Source organism: Xiphophorus couchianus, chromosome 2 (genome assembly GCF_001444195.1).
Source record: "Xiphophorus couchianus chromosome 2, X_couchianus-1.0, whole genome shotgun sequence".
NCBI lineage: Eukaryota > Metazoa > Chordata > Actinopteri > Cyprinodontiformes > Poeciliidae > Xiphophorus > Xiphophorus couchianus.
Genome location: NC_040229.1, coordinates 8,218,751 through 8,234,644, shown reverse-complemented (window position 1 = coordinate 8,234,644; position 15,894 = coordinate 8,218,751). Strand labels below are relative to the sequence as shown.

The window sequence follows — 15,894 nt, the reverse complement described above, 5'->3', positions numbered from 1 at the left end:
TACAAAATATGTAAAGAAACATAAATTCTTAGGTTCATTATTACACTCATTTAGCATAAAAGCGGCCTCAGATTGTCTGGTTTTAGATAGCTATGAGAACATTTTATTCTCAGATAATATTTTATGACTTTATTACCAGATAATTCAATCTTTCCACCAAGAAAAACATTTTTTCCATGTTATAACTGAAATAATTTGCCAGTGTAATCAGTACCTTTTCATCAGTATTAAGGAATTACTGACTGAAAACAAGAAGTCTTGTATTAAAGTTCTATGGTGTAGTCAAAAATTAGCTAAAAAAAACTTTTGATATTTCAGAAATTTTCTAGACAAAAACTTGAGTTTTCTGAGATTGAAAAGTCAAGAAATTTGCTGGGACAAAAAAACTCTGAAAACCTAAGAAAATGTCCAAAATTGTAAAATTTTGAAAATCAAAAATTTTTGTCTTCTGTAAATCAGAAAATGTCCAAAAGTATAAAAAATTCCAACTTGTTTTCTAGAAAATGTCTTCAATTTATCTAAACATTTCTGAGATTTTTCTAGCAAATTTTAGGAAAACAAAAAAGTCAGAAATTTCAAATACTTTTTTTGTCACAAAATCTTTTTTGAAATTGTAAATTTCAGCAAATTCTCAACTTGGCAAACTCAATAATATCCATGTTTTTTCTAGAAAATGCTAAAGAAAATATTGAGTTCTTTCTAGAAAATTTTAAACATTTGGTGAAATTTTGGGTTTTTCTTCTGAAGTAGCCAAAAATCTGATTAACCTTTTCAGCAGCAGCTGATCAGTACCAGCTTGATTGATTTCAGGACCAGTTTGATTGATATCAGGACCAGTTTGACCATTTGGAGAACAGTTTAGACTATCAGACTTGACGTTTCGGGGTTTTTCTCTCGGAGCATTCCGGAGCTGCGGCCGTGATGAATCAGCCTGAATTAGCGGTACTTAGAGCTCAGACGGCTCCAGCGTTGGGTTTCAGATTAAAACAAAAGCAGCCGTATCTCCACATCTGCGCTGCATCTTCTCTGAAACACGATCCGCGCTCTGCCACGGCGGACGCCCAGGCTTCCTCCCGGATGTCCTCTTCCTGCCGCCGCCAGCTCCACCTCAGGTCCGCCCGGTGATGACGGGGAGCCGTGGATCTGGGAATGCGTGGAGAAATGTGTGGAGTGTTAGCAGCTGATTGAGGCTGGAAGCATCAAGCAGAGGATTTATTCCCGCCTGGTTCTGATCCGATCCCGGCTCTCACCCCAGGCCGCTGGTACCAGGATCGGCTCGACTCATCAGGCTTCGCCTCAGGGAGGGAAACTGAAAAACAGCGACTGCCTGGAGATGAAAACAAGTTGCTGAAGTTCACAGCTTTACAGAAACTTCAGCACTAAAGAGGGTTAACTAATGGAGCAAACCAGATTCAGCAGCAGCAGGGGGAATACCATCCAACCAACCATCCAACCAACCATCCATCCATCCATCCATCCAACCATACATCTATCCAACCATACATCCATACATCCAACCATACATCCAACCAACTATACATTCAACCAACCATCCATCCATCCATCTATCCAACCGTCCGTCCGTCCGTCCATCCATTCATCCAACCATTCATCCATCCAAACATCCATCCAACCAACTATCCATTCATCCAACCAACTATCCAACCAACCAACCATCCATCCAAACATCCATCCATCCATCATCCATCCATCCATCCATCCATCCGTCCGTTTCGTGTCATCTCTACATTTTACTGAATCCTCTCAGATCTCAGATTGTTTCTGTTTTTTCCGTCTCTCTTTGATCTCAGCAGCTGAACGTTTCTGTGTCAGAAAAGATTTTTAAATCAAAATCTTTCAGAGCCAAACAATCAGTGAACACTGAACATATTAATTTATTTATCTGGCCAGAAACAAATTAAAACGCTGCTTCACGTCCTGCTGAGGTAATCTGATAATTAAAGCTCTAACATTTAATAAACCAATTACTTTTATTATTTTTTTATTATTAGAAAAATCTGTTTAATCTTTATGGAGCCAAAGTTAACTACTGTTTTCTTTTGAATGGATTGTTTTAAACATTGCTTTTGGAGATTTGTGGAGGAAATAATCGCCAGTCGCAGCCCAGTTGGGCTTTTGTTCAGCCTCAATGTGACAAGTTCAGAAACATTAAACACTTTAAACAGCAGATTTGTTAAATTTTCCACAAATACATGGAAACATTTTCGCTCTGTAGTTTAATTTACACCTGAAATGTTACGCTGCAGCTGCAGCTATTTCCTCCCAACCTGGTTGACTTTATGTCACATCTTTAACTCGCCAACATCTCACATCTTGATTTTCTTCCTCTGAATGCGTCTGAATCTGAGGAAATCTCTGGACTCAATTTAGATCAATCCAAAACTTACCATTTTGTCTCATTTTTATCTCATAAAGTCATTTTTTTGTTGTTGTTTGGTTGTGTTTGAACTCATTGTGAAGCTAAAATATAAAATTCATCCTAATCTTCAGTTTTCAACTTAATTATGATTGATATTTCAAAAATATTTGTATTTTACTGTGGATTTGCAACCAGATTATGACAGCTGTTTTGCATTTTATGCAATAAATGCCTTTTTCAGTTGAACCTTACAGGATTTACTTTATCAGATTATATGTGGAGAAAGTTTTTTATTGAAATAATTTGTTTCCATTATATAAAAAACAAGCCTTTTAATGGGGAGTGTTTAACTTTCACATCACGTCAACTCTGACCTTTCTGCGCTGTTTATGATCAAATCTGTGTGAATGTCTCCTCCTGGTGGAGAAACGGCGGTACTGCAGCTCCACGTTGCGCTGCTGACACAAAGTGGGAAGAAGCCTACTTAAAGAAGCATTTCATGTATTTCTAATATTGTAAAAGAAAAAAGGCTAAAGTGATTAAATGTAAAATCTGGAGAACATGGCATTTTTTATCTGATTAATTGTTAAACAAAAAAAAAGCTTGACTTCTATGCTAATTGGTTGGTCTAATAGTAAATGGAAGATTATATGTAAATGTTTGTGAATCAACAGTTTGTGTGTTTTGTTTTGGTTTGTGAATCTGAGCTCGTAAACGGGGAAATGTTCGCGTCGCAGCTGAGAGTTTGTCAGGAAAGTGTGTTTGGTTTTTATTAGCGTTTTGTTCCAGGATGAATGAACAGATTTTAAATCCTGATGGGGTTGTGTTTCGCTGCATTGATTTGATTGTTATTTCTGGATCAGATTTTGACCTGCTGAGGATACTGGAGTGTGTTTGTGCTCCCCTCATACCTCCACAGGATCTGCATGTCCAGCCTCTTTGTTGAGCGTATCCGCTCTGGATCTTATTAACGCCGCCGGCTGAATGGCCGCCTCATCAGATCCTCTCTCTCCTTCTTTTATCTCTCTCTCTCTTTTTATTTTTTTCTCTGCCTCTTTGTCCGGCCAGAGCTGCGCTCATTTCCTTCTCTGACCGTAATCGTCATCAGCGGCTCTCCTCCGGCTCTTTCAGGGTGTTTAATGCCGGCGGTGCGGTCGCTGTTCGTTCCCAGATCGGCGTCGTTAATGTCGGGGATAATCTGCAGGATGGGAGGCTGTAAAGCTGCCCAGTTCAAGCTGAGCGGAGACACTTGAAACATACAAAGGAAGGAGTTGTGTTGATTATTCCCAGCGTTCATTAAGAGGCTGAGCGAGGTGCACGTTTACAGACAGAGTGATACCTCCTGCAGCATTTCCTATCTGTGCTCAGGTGTTAACTTGAGCCAAAAGGAACAAGTTGAAGGAGCCACGTTTTACTTTTACTGTTTATTTTTGCAGTTAAAAATGCAAAAAATATTTTATTGTGAATTATTTTCTTTTTACCTGCTAAGAAACAAATCAACTTGTAATATTTTAATTAAAAAAATCTGGAAAAGGACCTCAAACTTGAACAGCCACACTTTGACACCAACAGGCTGGTTCTGAAATAATTCACAAGCAAACAAACCAGATCTGCTGGGATTAAATGATCAGATGAGCATAAAATACTCAAAATGTTCTGCTTTTAGTTTTTATTTTAACATAACATTTAGTTTATGTATTTATTCAACTTTTTCTCAGATTATTAGAAAAACTTCAAAAGAAATATTAGGTTTTTTAATTTATTTATTTTATTTCCTTCAATGTCAGATTAATTTGGTTAATCTTGCTTCCATTTCTGCATTTATTCTTGCATTTAATGCTACATTTACTCCTTCATTCCTCCATTTATTTATTGAGTCTCGCCTTGATTTCCATATTTAGTTTTGCTTTAATTCCTGCAATTTCTGCCTTATTCCCAACATTCCTTCTTTTATTTCTTTCCCTTTTCCCACTTTTATTCCTGAATCTATTCCTTCCTTGCAACTTTTATTTCCATCTTTATTCTCATCTTAACTTTTACGTATATTCTTTATTTTACTCCTTTACCCATGTTTCTACCATTCCTTGCCTCATTTTCACCTCTCTGCCTTTATTTATTCATTCATTCATTTTCTTATATTCTTTTTGGTGCTAATTAACAATTTAAGTTTTTGGATAAACTTTGGATTTAAAGTAGAAGAAAGAACCAATCCGTTGTTCAGATAGTAGAAATTAAACGATGGAAAATCAAACAGAAAGTTAATCTTATGAGTTAAAAGCTGGTGCTGAAGTTTCTGGAATTGTTTCTTGCTTTATTTTGTTTCGTCTCTTTTGTTTTTTACCTGCAGGGGGCGCCATTTCTCTTCTAAGGTGTCCAGACACAAACCTTTAAATTTTACTAAAGTTAATTTAGTTAATTTTGAAAGAAATATTGTGTCATTATCATTAAATTACTTGAAAATAGTCTCAAAACAACAATATTATCATTTATTATGGGACAAGTAACATTAGTTATCGTGTCAGACGTGGGAATATGAATATTTCAGTTCGATCTCAATGAAAACTTTTTTTTTGAACCGTGTTTTTGTTGTTTGTGTGCAGAACTCGGCGCTGACTCTGCTCTGTGAACAGGCAGACTGCTGGATTAACCGCCTTCCTCTGACCTCTGACCCTTCGGCAGCCAACTGCATCATCTACAGCCGAGGTGAGCGCTCCTCCGTCTGCCTCCGCAGGGGTCCGTCAGGCCGTCAGTCTGAGTGTAAATCTGCTGGCTTCCAGGTGAGGAGCTGTTCTGTAAGGTCACCACAGAGGTCAGGGCCGGTAGAAAGCTCCTAGCTTCTCTGTCGCTGCGTCCGCCTTCCTCTTCCTCCTCCTCTTCCTCCCTGGCGGCCCAGCTGTCTCCTCCACTGCAGCCAGCGGTGAAGGAGGAGCCTCTGTACCCGGCGGCGCTGCGCTCCGACATCCAGCTGCTTCCCCAGCAGGCCGGCATGGCGGCCATCTTGGCGACCGCCGTGGTCAACAGTGAGTATTGCCTCACTACCTACCTACTGAGGCAGTATTTAAGTTAGGTGTAGATTAACTTGATAAGAACATGAACATAAGTCCCTCAAAAAAGTTTCTGAACTAAACTTTAGAACTACTTTAAAAAATAATCTTTTAAAGTAACATGAATCAATAATTTTTTCCAAACTTGCAGGAGCTTTCCTTGGTTTTGGCTTTTTTTGAATGGATGGATGGATGGATGGATGGATGGATGGATGGAAAAGATGGATGTGTCCAGTTTTCAACCTAACTTTTTATATTTTCATCAAATGTTCATCAATCATTTCTAAACCTTTAGATGTATTTAAATATACAACATGATTGAGTTTCATGTTGGTAGCTCAAAAATACAGACAGCTTTACCTATAATAAATAATAATAATAATAATAATAATAAATACTACTACAACAGACTGGAGCAAATTGTTATGTCAGCAAAGCAACGCAGAACGTCTGAAAGTAAAAATATTGTTTTTGTCATCATAAATGAAACTCCTTACTTTAACAGATTTTTCAACATTGAATAGAAAACATTTGACTCACATTTTCAGATGTTGAGTGCTTCAGTTTTTCACTTTTTGCACTTCAGTCTTAAAGATTTATGGAAAACATCATGTTATGTTGTAATGCTCGATTGGCCACTAGATGGCAGTGTCACCCTGTAAGAAATAGATGCTTCTATGGATTTTCTCAGTGTTGTATAAAGTACTGAAATCTCAGAGTCAAGTAAAAGTATAAGTACCTCTCCAAAATATGACTTTGGTAAAAGTCCAAGTCACTGACTGAAATGTTACTTGAGTTAAAGTCTTAAAGTATCTGAAACTTCTTGTACTTAAGTATGGAAATTACTGTAAAAATGGATGTACTCAAGTAATGTAATGAAAAGTACAAGTAAAAAGTAAAACAAGGCAAATGCAGTTTGAATGACATTTTTTATATTTTGGTAAACTTGTCAAATACACTTAAAATAATGTACCTAACCAAGTGCAGGCAAAATTAAACCTGCTAATAGATATACCTGCAGGCATCGTTTAGTTAAGAAAATTAGGTGCTTTACCTATAGCACAAGGTTAACTTAACCTGCTTTACAACTGAACCAGCTTCTTAGTATACCCTCCAGGACAGAAAATACAAAGTTTTTGTAAGCCTTAAGTTTTCCCTTCAAGTACAGAAAATGCGGCCAACATGAAGAAAAAGAGCTGTTACGATTACTCTACTTCACAAATCAGTGAATCAGTCAATGCTACAGTCAGTAGGTGGTGCACACAACTGGTCATTATGCAAAAGAAAAAAGAATTGGGAGGGAAATGCAGCTTATTGGCATCTGTAAACCTGGTTTTGAACTTGCATGCCTTTCCTATATCTGTTAAATTTAGTCTAAATTGCTATCGCTATGGCTTCTGTCCCCCTTGAACAGAGGAGTCTAGGTAGCCTGCTACAGTCAACATTAGGCCTAAGCTAAATACACCACGTGTGGAACTGAAACAATGCCAAACAAAGTTAATTTATGGTCAAGATTTCACAATACAGTAGTGCCTAGTGACCAAGCTATAGTTACTGAAACAGGAGGATTATAACCATTTCATAAGACGTTACCTCGATGTGTTTCTTCAAGTTGGACGGGAGTTTTTGTAAGATAGAATTTCCACATCTTCAGGCAGGAATAACATAAACTGCATGCGGTACGACGAATCTTTAACACCCACGAAAGAGTATATTGTGTTTAAATAAGGCCATGGGCTCTCATCACCAGCTGGTGGTTCCCCTGGAGCCGTGTCCGACGTAGTTGCAGTCGTTGTGGTCTCCGTCTCCTCCTCCATGTGGCTGCTGCTGATTGCGAGACTTGCTTTGTGTTTAATGGGAGAAGCGAAACAGGTGTATCCTATTGGAGGTGATGAACAAGCCCAGGCAAGCAGGCTACCGACTTTGTTCGGTAGCCTACTTGCTACTTGCTAATCAGTAGGTGGGATCAAAACACTTTGTTTCTCTCTCTCGCTTTTTTGTAACGAGTAACTAAACCACACATTGAAAATGTATCGGAGTAAAAGTACGCAATTAAGTTCGGAAATATAGTGAAGTAAAAGTGAAAGTCATCAAAAATGTTCATACTCGAGGAAAGTATGAAGTACTCCAAAATATACTTAAGTAAAGTAGTGAAGTATTTTTACTTCGTTACTATACAACACTGGTTTTTCTAACAAGCTTACAGACACTTCATGCAGTTTCACACTGTAGGAAGTCATTATTGGTGATTGAAAATACATAATAGAACATAATTAATGTCTGTAGAAATCATGAATCATTGTTCATTGTTAAGGTTTGGATTTATAGAGTTCAAATGGACTTTACGTCAATAAAGTTGAGTAACGAATCCTTTTCTCTCTCTGAATTTCTGTTTTTCTTGGTCAACAGAGGATATTTTTCCATGCAAAGACTGTGGGATCTGGTACCGTAGTGAGCGGAACCTGCAGGCCCACCTCATGTACTACTGCGCCAGCCGGCAGAAGCAGCCGGCTGCGGCCTCTTCGCCCCCGCAGGACAAGCCCAAAGAGTCGTACCCCAACGAGCGCATCTGCCCGTTCCCACAGTGCAACAAAAGCTGCCCCAGCGCCAGCTCTCTGGAGATCCACATGCGCACACACAGTGGTGAGAGACGTCTCTTGACGTGAGGGTTGGGCGGATCGGTTGGAAGAGGTTAACTTTCCCTTTACCGTCTCTTTCCTCAGGTGAGCGTCCGTTCGTTTGTCTCATCTGCCTTTCAGCCTTCACCACTAAAGCGAACTGTGAGCGCCATCTTAAGGTCCACACAGACACACTAAACGGCGTCTGCCACGGCTGCGGCTTCGTCTCCACCACCAGAGACATCCTCTATAGCCACCTGGTCACCAGCCACATGGTGTGCCAGCCGGGATCTCGCAGTGAGGTCTACTCTCCAGGACCAGGCCTTCCTAAACTGCCCCTCTCCACCGGTACGTCCAAATATCATTAGCTGTTTCTATTACAAATGTGTGCAAAACCTTTCCAATCTCTGATAATGTGGAAAAAATACTTTATCATAATTTCAATTAGGGTTTCCCCCAGGGTATTATAATCCTGGCAGCCCGCCAGGCTTTACTTGCCTCCCCAGCAGGGTAAACATTGATTATGTTAGATAGGGTTTTTATACACCAGTATCGGTGATAGTAAGGATATATTAAGCTAGTTTTACAATTGATTCATGGAACTGGGAGGGGGTGAGCACCAATTTCCTGTCAACTTCAAAAAAAAATTTTACATAAAAATGCAATGGCCCGCTGGCAGACTGCCTTAGCATCTACCACTGGGATTAGCAAGTTTTGTTGGGGAAACCCTGGCGTTGCTCTCGTGATATCATTAAAAATCATGGATGTAAACATTTACATGACATATATTCATATTTCAGCTGTGGTGGTAGCGTTCATCATCTATCAGCCATTAGAGGAGACGTTGACATATCATTTGGGCGTTGGAGCGATAAGCCAAATTTACTTAGGAGTGGCTACATATACTCAGTGTTTAGGGGAAATAGTAGTCAGCAGATTTACAGAAGGGCTATGGACTCAACACAGTTAAATGACAAATGAACTTTGGATGGACTGTGCGATGCTGTGAGCTCTGGTGGAGCCAGCTGCTGATCATCCAAGGAGGCCAATGCCTACAAATAAACGTGTTGCTGTTTTATACAATCTGGCATAATGCAAAAAAAGTGTTTCCATTGCAGTTTTGCAAAATTGTCGTGTTTCCATTAATCCAATTTATTTTGTAATGCCATTTTGTATAATTTTATGGTCAGTGTAAATGCAGCTACCAAGACTTCATGTTTCTGTCATTAGGGTTTGTATTAACACTACTATCATCAACAGGTCTAAGCCCTGGAGACTCTGGTGTGGTGCTCAAGTGTCAGGTTTGCGGCCATAACTCTGACTCACCCGCCCAGCTGCAGCAGCATGTTCGGACCCACCTGGAGGTCAGGGTCCCAGCTGAAAGGAGCCCCACTCCTCGCCAGAGCACCCCCTTGTCGGCCGAGCAGCCCCAACTGTCCCCACATGAGAGGGAACCACTAGCTTGTGTTCCCAAACCAGATTCATCAAGTCCAGGAGCAAACGGGGGATCAGCAACGCCTCGAGACTTCAGTTCTCCTGATGCTCAGACTTCAGAGCTGAAGATAAAGGAGGAGCCGCAGTCAGAGTCTGAGACGGAGGAGCAGCAGATGGAGATGAAAGAGGATGGGGAGGAGGAGGGTGTTGCTGGAGAGGATCCGGATCAAGAAGTACGAAAGACGACAAAGGAAGAGCCAACTATGAACTCTTCCTGTCAAACACCAAACTCTCCAAAGAGTCCCCCTAACCCAACCGTCAAAGCCGAACCAACCAGTCCCACTCCTGGTTCCAGTCCTGCCCATGTTGGAGAAACAAGTTCAGGCGTTGCAGGAGGATCAATCTTCCTTCCCCAGTACATGTTCAACCCTGAAGCAGCCATCCTGCCACAGGCATCAGAGATCCTGGCAAAGATGTCCGAAATGGTCCACAGTCGGCTGAAACAGGGCCAGGCGGTCGTTCAGAGCAACCCGGCCGCCTTCTTCACCTCCGGACCTACCGCGGCTGCAGCTGCATCCACTGCCACTCCACCCCAGAAAGGAGCCACCTGCTTTGAGTGCGACATCACCTTCAATAACATCAACAACTACTATGCACATAAAAGGCTTTACTGCTCCAGCAGACACCAGGGAGAGGGCCCAAGTTCGGCTTCAGGGTCCGGAGTCTCTGCGCCGGCAGCTTCTGGCGGACTTCCCAGCTCGTCTCCTCAGATCGGAGCATCAAGCAGAGCCGCGTCCGTCTCTCCAACGAACTCTGAGCCTCCTGCAGGAACTGGAGTGGCAGAATCTAAGAGGCTGGTTGAGGTAAAGACAGAAACTCCTGCAGGGAAAGAAGGAGTGTCGTCCTCTTCGGAGGGTGAAAGTGGTGGAGGAGGAAGGGCAAGCGAAGGCAGTCAAAGTCCTGCCAGCGGTTCTACAGAGGACATGGAAGATGATCCTAACAAAACCTTCTGCGAGGCCTGCAACATCCGCTTCAGCCGTCATGACAACTACACCATTCACAAACGGTTCTACTGCGCGTCTCGCCATGACCCATCCAACCAGCGGGCCACCCACATGTCCAAGAGCTCCAACACCGCGGCCTTCCTTCCTCAGCCCATCCGCACTCGCAAGAGGAAAAAGATGTACGAGATCCACATGGCTCGAACAGAGGCGCTAGCTAACGCCGCCGCTGCTGCCACCACTTCCGCAGCTTCTGCTCCCTCTCCTTCCGTTCTGGGTTTGGTGGTAAAGCAGGAAGTATCTCCTGGCGGTGCGGGTGGCTCCAGCCCCGAAGGAGACGGCCCCATAGACCTGAGCAAGAGACCTCGTTTGAGGGAGACTCCTCGGCACAACAGTGGCGGCGGTATTCTCCCGGCGCTTCCTCTAACCGATTACCACAAGTGCACCGCCTGCAGCATCAGCTTCAACAGCATTGAGAACTACCTGGCCCATAAGACCTACTACTGCCCGGCCACCACTCTGCAGCCCCACACCCTGGAGCAGCTTCACAGGCTCAAGAGGTCGGCCTCCACTTCCCCTAAGAGCAGACCCCAACAGGAGCGGCTGGACCTCCTTCATCCTGCTGAGGCTAAAGCTTTGCCTGCTGAGTGGGTCGCCCAGGGTCAAGGGGGCTCCCCCAGCCCTCGCCCCTCTGCCTTACCCGCTTCTGGTGCGGCATCTCCCTCGCATGCAACACTTGCAGCCACTCCAGGAGCCGGAGCTAAAGGAGCGGCTGCCAGTTCCTCCCTAGCGGTCTGCCCATACTGTCCGAACCGGCCCATCACCTGCGACCTGGTGGAGCACTTCAAGACCACCCACGGGCTGGTCTTAACCGTTCAGCCTCCGGCGGAGACCCCGCCGCGGCCCGGCAGGGCGGTCAGCCGCAGCCCAAGCCTCAGTCCCAGGGATGGGGTCACCGGCGCCACAACCCCCACCAACCAGACCAAGATGGCCTCCCGAGTCCACAGAGACAGCGTTAACGGACAGACCTGCAGCGGCGCTGCTTCCCCTGCGTCCCCGCAGGTGAACGGCAGCCCGTCAGTTGGGGGAGGATCGCCTTCTTCTGCCTCACCCCTCCCCGTGTCTCCGCCCCGCGCCCCATCTCTGACTGTCTCACCCGTGCCTGAGGCTCTGCGGGAGAAGGTGGCGCCCGTCCACCTTCCCGAGAGCACGGCATCCAATCCCATCGCTGGACCCAAAACGGCGGTAATCTCTCCGGTCCAGAACGGTAACTCCCGCTTCTGCCGGCTGTGCAACATCAAGTTCAGCAGCCTTTCCACGTTTATAGCTCACAAGAAATACTACTGCTCCTCCCACAGCGCTGAACACATCAAGGGAGCCCTCTAATCTCTCTTCTTCCCCTATTCCCATGTCTTTCTGAGTGGATTGAACGCCGAGAGGCGCCCCCTGCTGGAGGAACCAACACGGATGACTGTTACGTCCCATCCTCTGCAGGTGGTGTTACGAACTCAGTGGTTTCCTCTCCAAATGGGTCATTTTTCACACACTAAGAGCTGAGACGCATCCTCTTCACCTTCCCGACCTGAACAGAGGAATATTTCAAACAGACTCAATCGTTGTTAATGTTTTTATCCTCTGTGCATAATGTATGTCTGAAAAACAGAAATCTATGATGCTTTTGTTTCAACACTGGCTCTTGTTTTTGTTTGTTTTTTTCTGGGTGGAAAAAGCAGAAATCACCTTGTTACTAATTTACCGAAGGATGGACGCTTTCTTTTCATACGCGCAACATTGTTTTTATTTTTTCTTCAAAGAGCAAGGGAGAAAAGAAATGTGAAATATTTATCTTTGAGTCCTCACTGATTTCACGTCGACAGAAAACTACCTACCTGTTGTCTGAGAGTATTTGTATTTTTTATTTGTATATTTTTTCATACTGTTCGAAGGCCGTGTTTGGATCAGGTGTGCTGAAGTGACTTTTCTAAGTGTAGATATGTAATATCTTACAGTAATCACTGGGATCACACTGAGCTTTGTTATTATCATGTTAGCGTTTTGTTAGCTGGTGGTGAGGTTTGTGTTCGTTTTTTTTTTTTCCTTCTCTGCTTGTTGCTGATTAGATGTTCGATTAGATCGCAGCGGCTCGCTGATTGTTGAAGATGATGATGAAGCCCTGCGGGTTTCAGGTTAAATTAGTTTTTACCCGGTGATGAAGGCACAACATTGTGTTTGCGCCACATGTTCCCATGCAGCAGGACAGTGTTAGCTCAAACTGTGAATACTTTTTGATTTAGAAAAGACGCATCAGGACGCAGTGGGGGCGATCCGTCACATCATCACTCACTCTGATAGGCCGGCACTTAAAGCTGACAGGCCTGAAAAAGTAAACTCGTTTTAACCTCATGTTCCCTCAGAATACCATTTCTTCTTCCAACATTTTGGATTTGATCTGATCAGACACATAAGCAGCCTGAAAACTGTCTCCATCCTGCCCAATATTAAGAAATTAACAAAGAAAACTTTTTTTTGCTGCTGATTTAAAGATCCATTAAGTGGGACCTTTAACTTGCATTTATCAGTAGGTAGAACTACTGCTAAATGCTGTTGGTTTGGTTTGTCCCCTCTCTGTTACAGTAGTTGTTTGTTGAAATCTCACCAAGTATTTTTGGTCTAGTTTCCGATCTAGTGCAAGTATCTTAACACACTTGAAATAAGGCAAAACTAACTCACAAGTAACTTTTCAGCAAGATGGAGGAGCTTGTTTTCAGTAAATAAGTTATTAATGTTGATGAGACACTAGTTCCACTGGCAGACTGAAAATCTCTTGTTATAAGTTAAATATTCTGCCATTGAAACTAGTTTCTTAATTAATTTTAAGGACTTATTTATCCAAAACCAGCTCCTATAATTGCTGAAAAGTTACTCGTAAGTCAGTTTGGTCTTTTTTTTTCCAGGATATTTGCACCAGAACATTAACATTTCGTAGCTAGAAAAACGAGCTTCCACCAAAAAACTCAGAAGTTTTCTAGAAAAGACAAGGAAATTTCTGAGCCCCAAAAAGTCAAACATTTGCTAGAAACAACTCAGAAGTTTTTAGATTAATTTCAGAAAATTTCTAGAAAAAAACACAGACATTTCTGAGCTTAAAACGCTGGAATCTTTTACTTTTGAAACTCAGAAAATTTCCAAAAGTCAAAGATTTTTTTACTGCTAAACTTAAATATGTTTCATGTTTTTTCTGGCATATTTCTCAGATTAATCTTTCTAGCAATTTCTTTTATTTTTGAAACTCAGAAATTGACATGAGGAAATCCCAATTTTATGCTTAGCAGCATAAATGTATTGTCATAAATTAATATGACAATATGAACAAGAACATTTTCATCAATATGAAGGAACTGTTGACTTAAAACAAGCTCCTGTATCTTATTGAAAAGTTACTTGTAAGTTAATTTAGTCTTATTTGAGATTTACTAAGAGAATTACACTAGAAACGAGACCAAAATACTTGGTAAGATTTGGTGTTTTTGCAGTCCAGACCAGGGGTGGGCAGTCAGAGTCCTGCAACTCTTAGACATCTCCCTGGTCCAACACGCTTGAATCCAACAGCTGAATCTCCTCCTAAATGCAGTCAGGTTCTCCAGAGTCCTGCTAATGACCTCATTATTTGACTCAGGTGTGTTGAAGTTGAGACACATCTAAAAGTTGCAGGAGACTTTTAGGCCCTCCAGGCCTGGAGTTGCCCACCCCTGGTCTAGTCTGTGTGTTGTGACAGCAGTAGCTCCACCCTAACCTTACCATTATGGACCTATAACTAAACGGAACCCAGAAATGGGACGGGTCAGTCATATGTCCCACTTTCACAATTGAAACGGACTAAATAACGTACCAAATCGCACCATACTACTCAATGGAAACGAGGCATTGGTCAAACACAACGGTTAATAATTAGTTTTCTGCAGGTTGATCATGTGAGACCAAGTTTGTGACCCAGTCAGGGTTTTTGACTGGGAGGTTTAGGCAATAAAACTACCAGTTTGACCAAATTTAACTTAGATGCCACCAATTCTCACCTAGAAAATCCTGTTAAATGAGACATAATGATGGATTCATTAATAACTTCCACACTAGATGAAGATCTTGCTACTCTGTTTTGGACCTAGACAATCTTTTGGACATGGTTGGAAACTTGACCTGCTGCACTCTTAGCATGCCACAGCTAGGTTTTATCACCATTTTTCATGTCAGAGAGATATTTCATCACACTGCGGCATGATCTAACGATGACCATGATGCTGAAAAATACAAAATCTTATCAAGTTTCTTTGGTCTAAGTTCGAGTGTTAACATGAAATAACTTTTCAGAAAGACATAGGAGCTTATTTTAGGTCAATAATTCCCTAATGTTGATTGAAAAAGCTTATAAACCGTTAAACGAGACATTTTTCCCAGTGAAATAATCTGCCTGTGGAACCAGTACTTTAATTCTGCCCCATTGAAATTAATGTAAAACCTTAAAAATTCTGCCAAATTCAGAAACACTTTGTTCTCTTCGACAGTTTACTACTTCAAGTTAGAAAGTCCATTCAACTCCTAAACAAGTTAAAAGATGTCAATCTATCTTCTTAAGATTTGGCCTTTTGATATATCTTTCAGTGTTTCTAAAATCCTGCTTTTAGTTTTATGCAATTTTTTGGCCATTGTTATTTTTACAGTGTAATCCAAAACGGACAGAGTGCGCCCTCTAGTGACCGCCACTTTTACAACTGTGACTGCTTCTTCACAAACAAAATGGTGCTGTTCACACATATTTAACTATAAAAAAAATAATTTATGCATCCAAACGTAGCCTGGACCGACTTGCTGTGAGGAAATCTGAGCGTCATTGCTGCAGGTCTGACAGTTTGTTTTTTTCTAACACGTCCAGATTGCAGGCATATCACACCTCTTCCTATTTTTTCTCTGTTTCTCTCTTCTGATCTGTCTGTCATCATGATGTCAGTAGATGCTTTTCCATTTCAATTGTGTGCAAAACGTTGTAGATATTTTGCTAATGTTAAAAAAACACAGTTTTGCATTTGCGTTTTTTCCATTAAATAAGAAGAGCAATTAAAATCACGCAATAACTCACTGAAAAACTTCATCTTTTTACTTCTTCCTGTCGTCGTCTTCGACTTTTCCTCCAGTAACAACATCCGGTTGTTGAGTTATTTTTCTTTCAATTAAGCAAATTCATTTTTGTAATTCCATTTTGTGCTATTTTATGCAAATAACGCGAATTGGTGTCAGGCACGCAACTTCTAAATGCACAAATGGGCCTGTCACAGTAACGAACTTTACTGAACTATAAATTATTGCAATAAACAGCATCGTTCTTTTGAGGCCGTAAAATATAATATAAAATAATAGGTAAAATA

General features: G+C 41.9%; 1 protein-coding gene across 1 annotated transcript in view; it reads left to right on the top strand.

The window, feature by feature from the left end:
- zfpm1 (zinc finger protein, FOG family member 1) overlaps window positions 1-13,571 on the top strand; it is a 103,691-nt gene extending 90,120 nt beyond the window's left edge. The window contains exons 5-9 of the mRNA XM_028003716.1: window positions 4,981-5,083; window positions 5,158-5,400; window positions 7,834-8,067; window positions 8,148-8,390; window positions 9,303-13,571. Coding sequence (XP_027859517.1) covers window positions 4,981-5,083; window positions 5,158-5,400; window positions 7,834-8,067; window positions 8,148-8,390; window positions 9,303-11,863 — 3,384 coding nt within the window. The 3' untranslated portion in view covers window positions 11,864-13,571. The remainder of the gene's footprint in view (window positions 1-4,980; window positions 5,084-5,157; window positions 5,401-7,833; window positions 8,068-8,147; window positions 8,391-9,302) is intronic.
- Window positions 13,572-15,894: the final 2,323 nt, after the last annotated feature.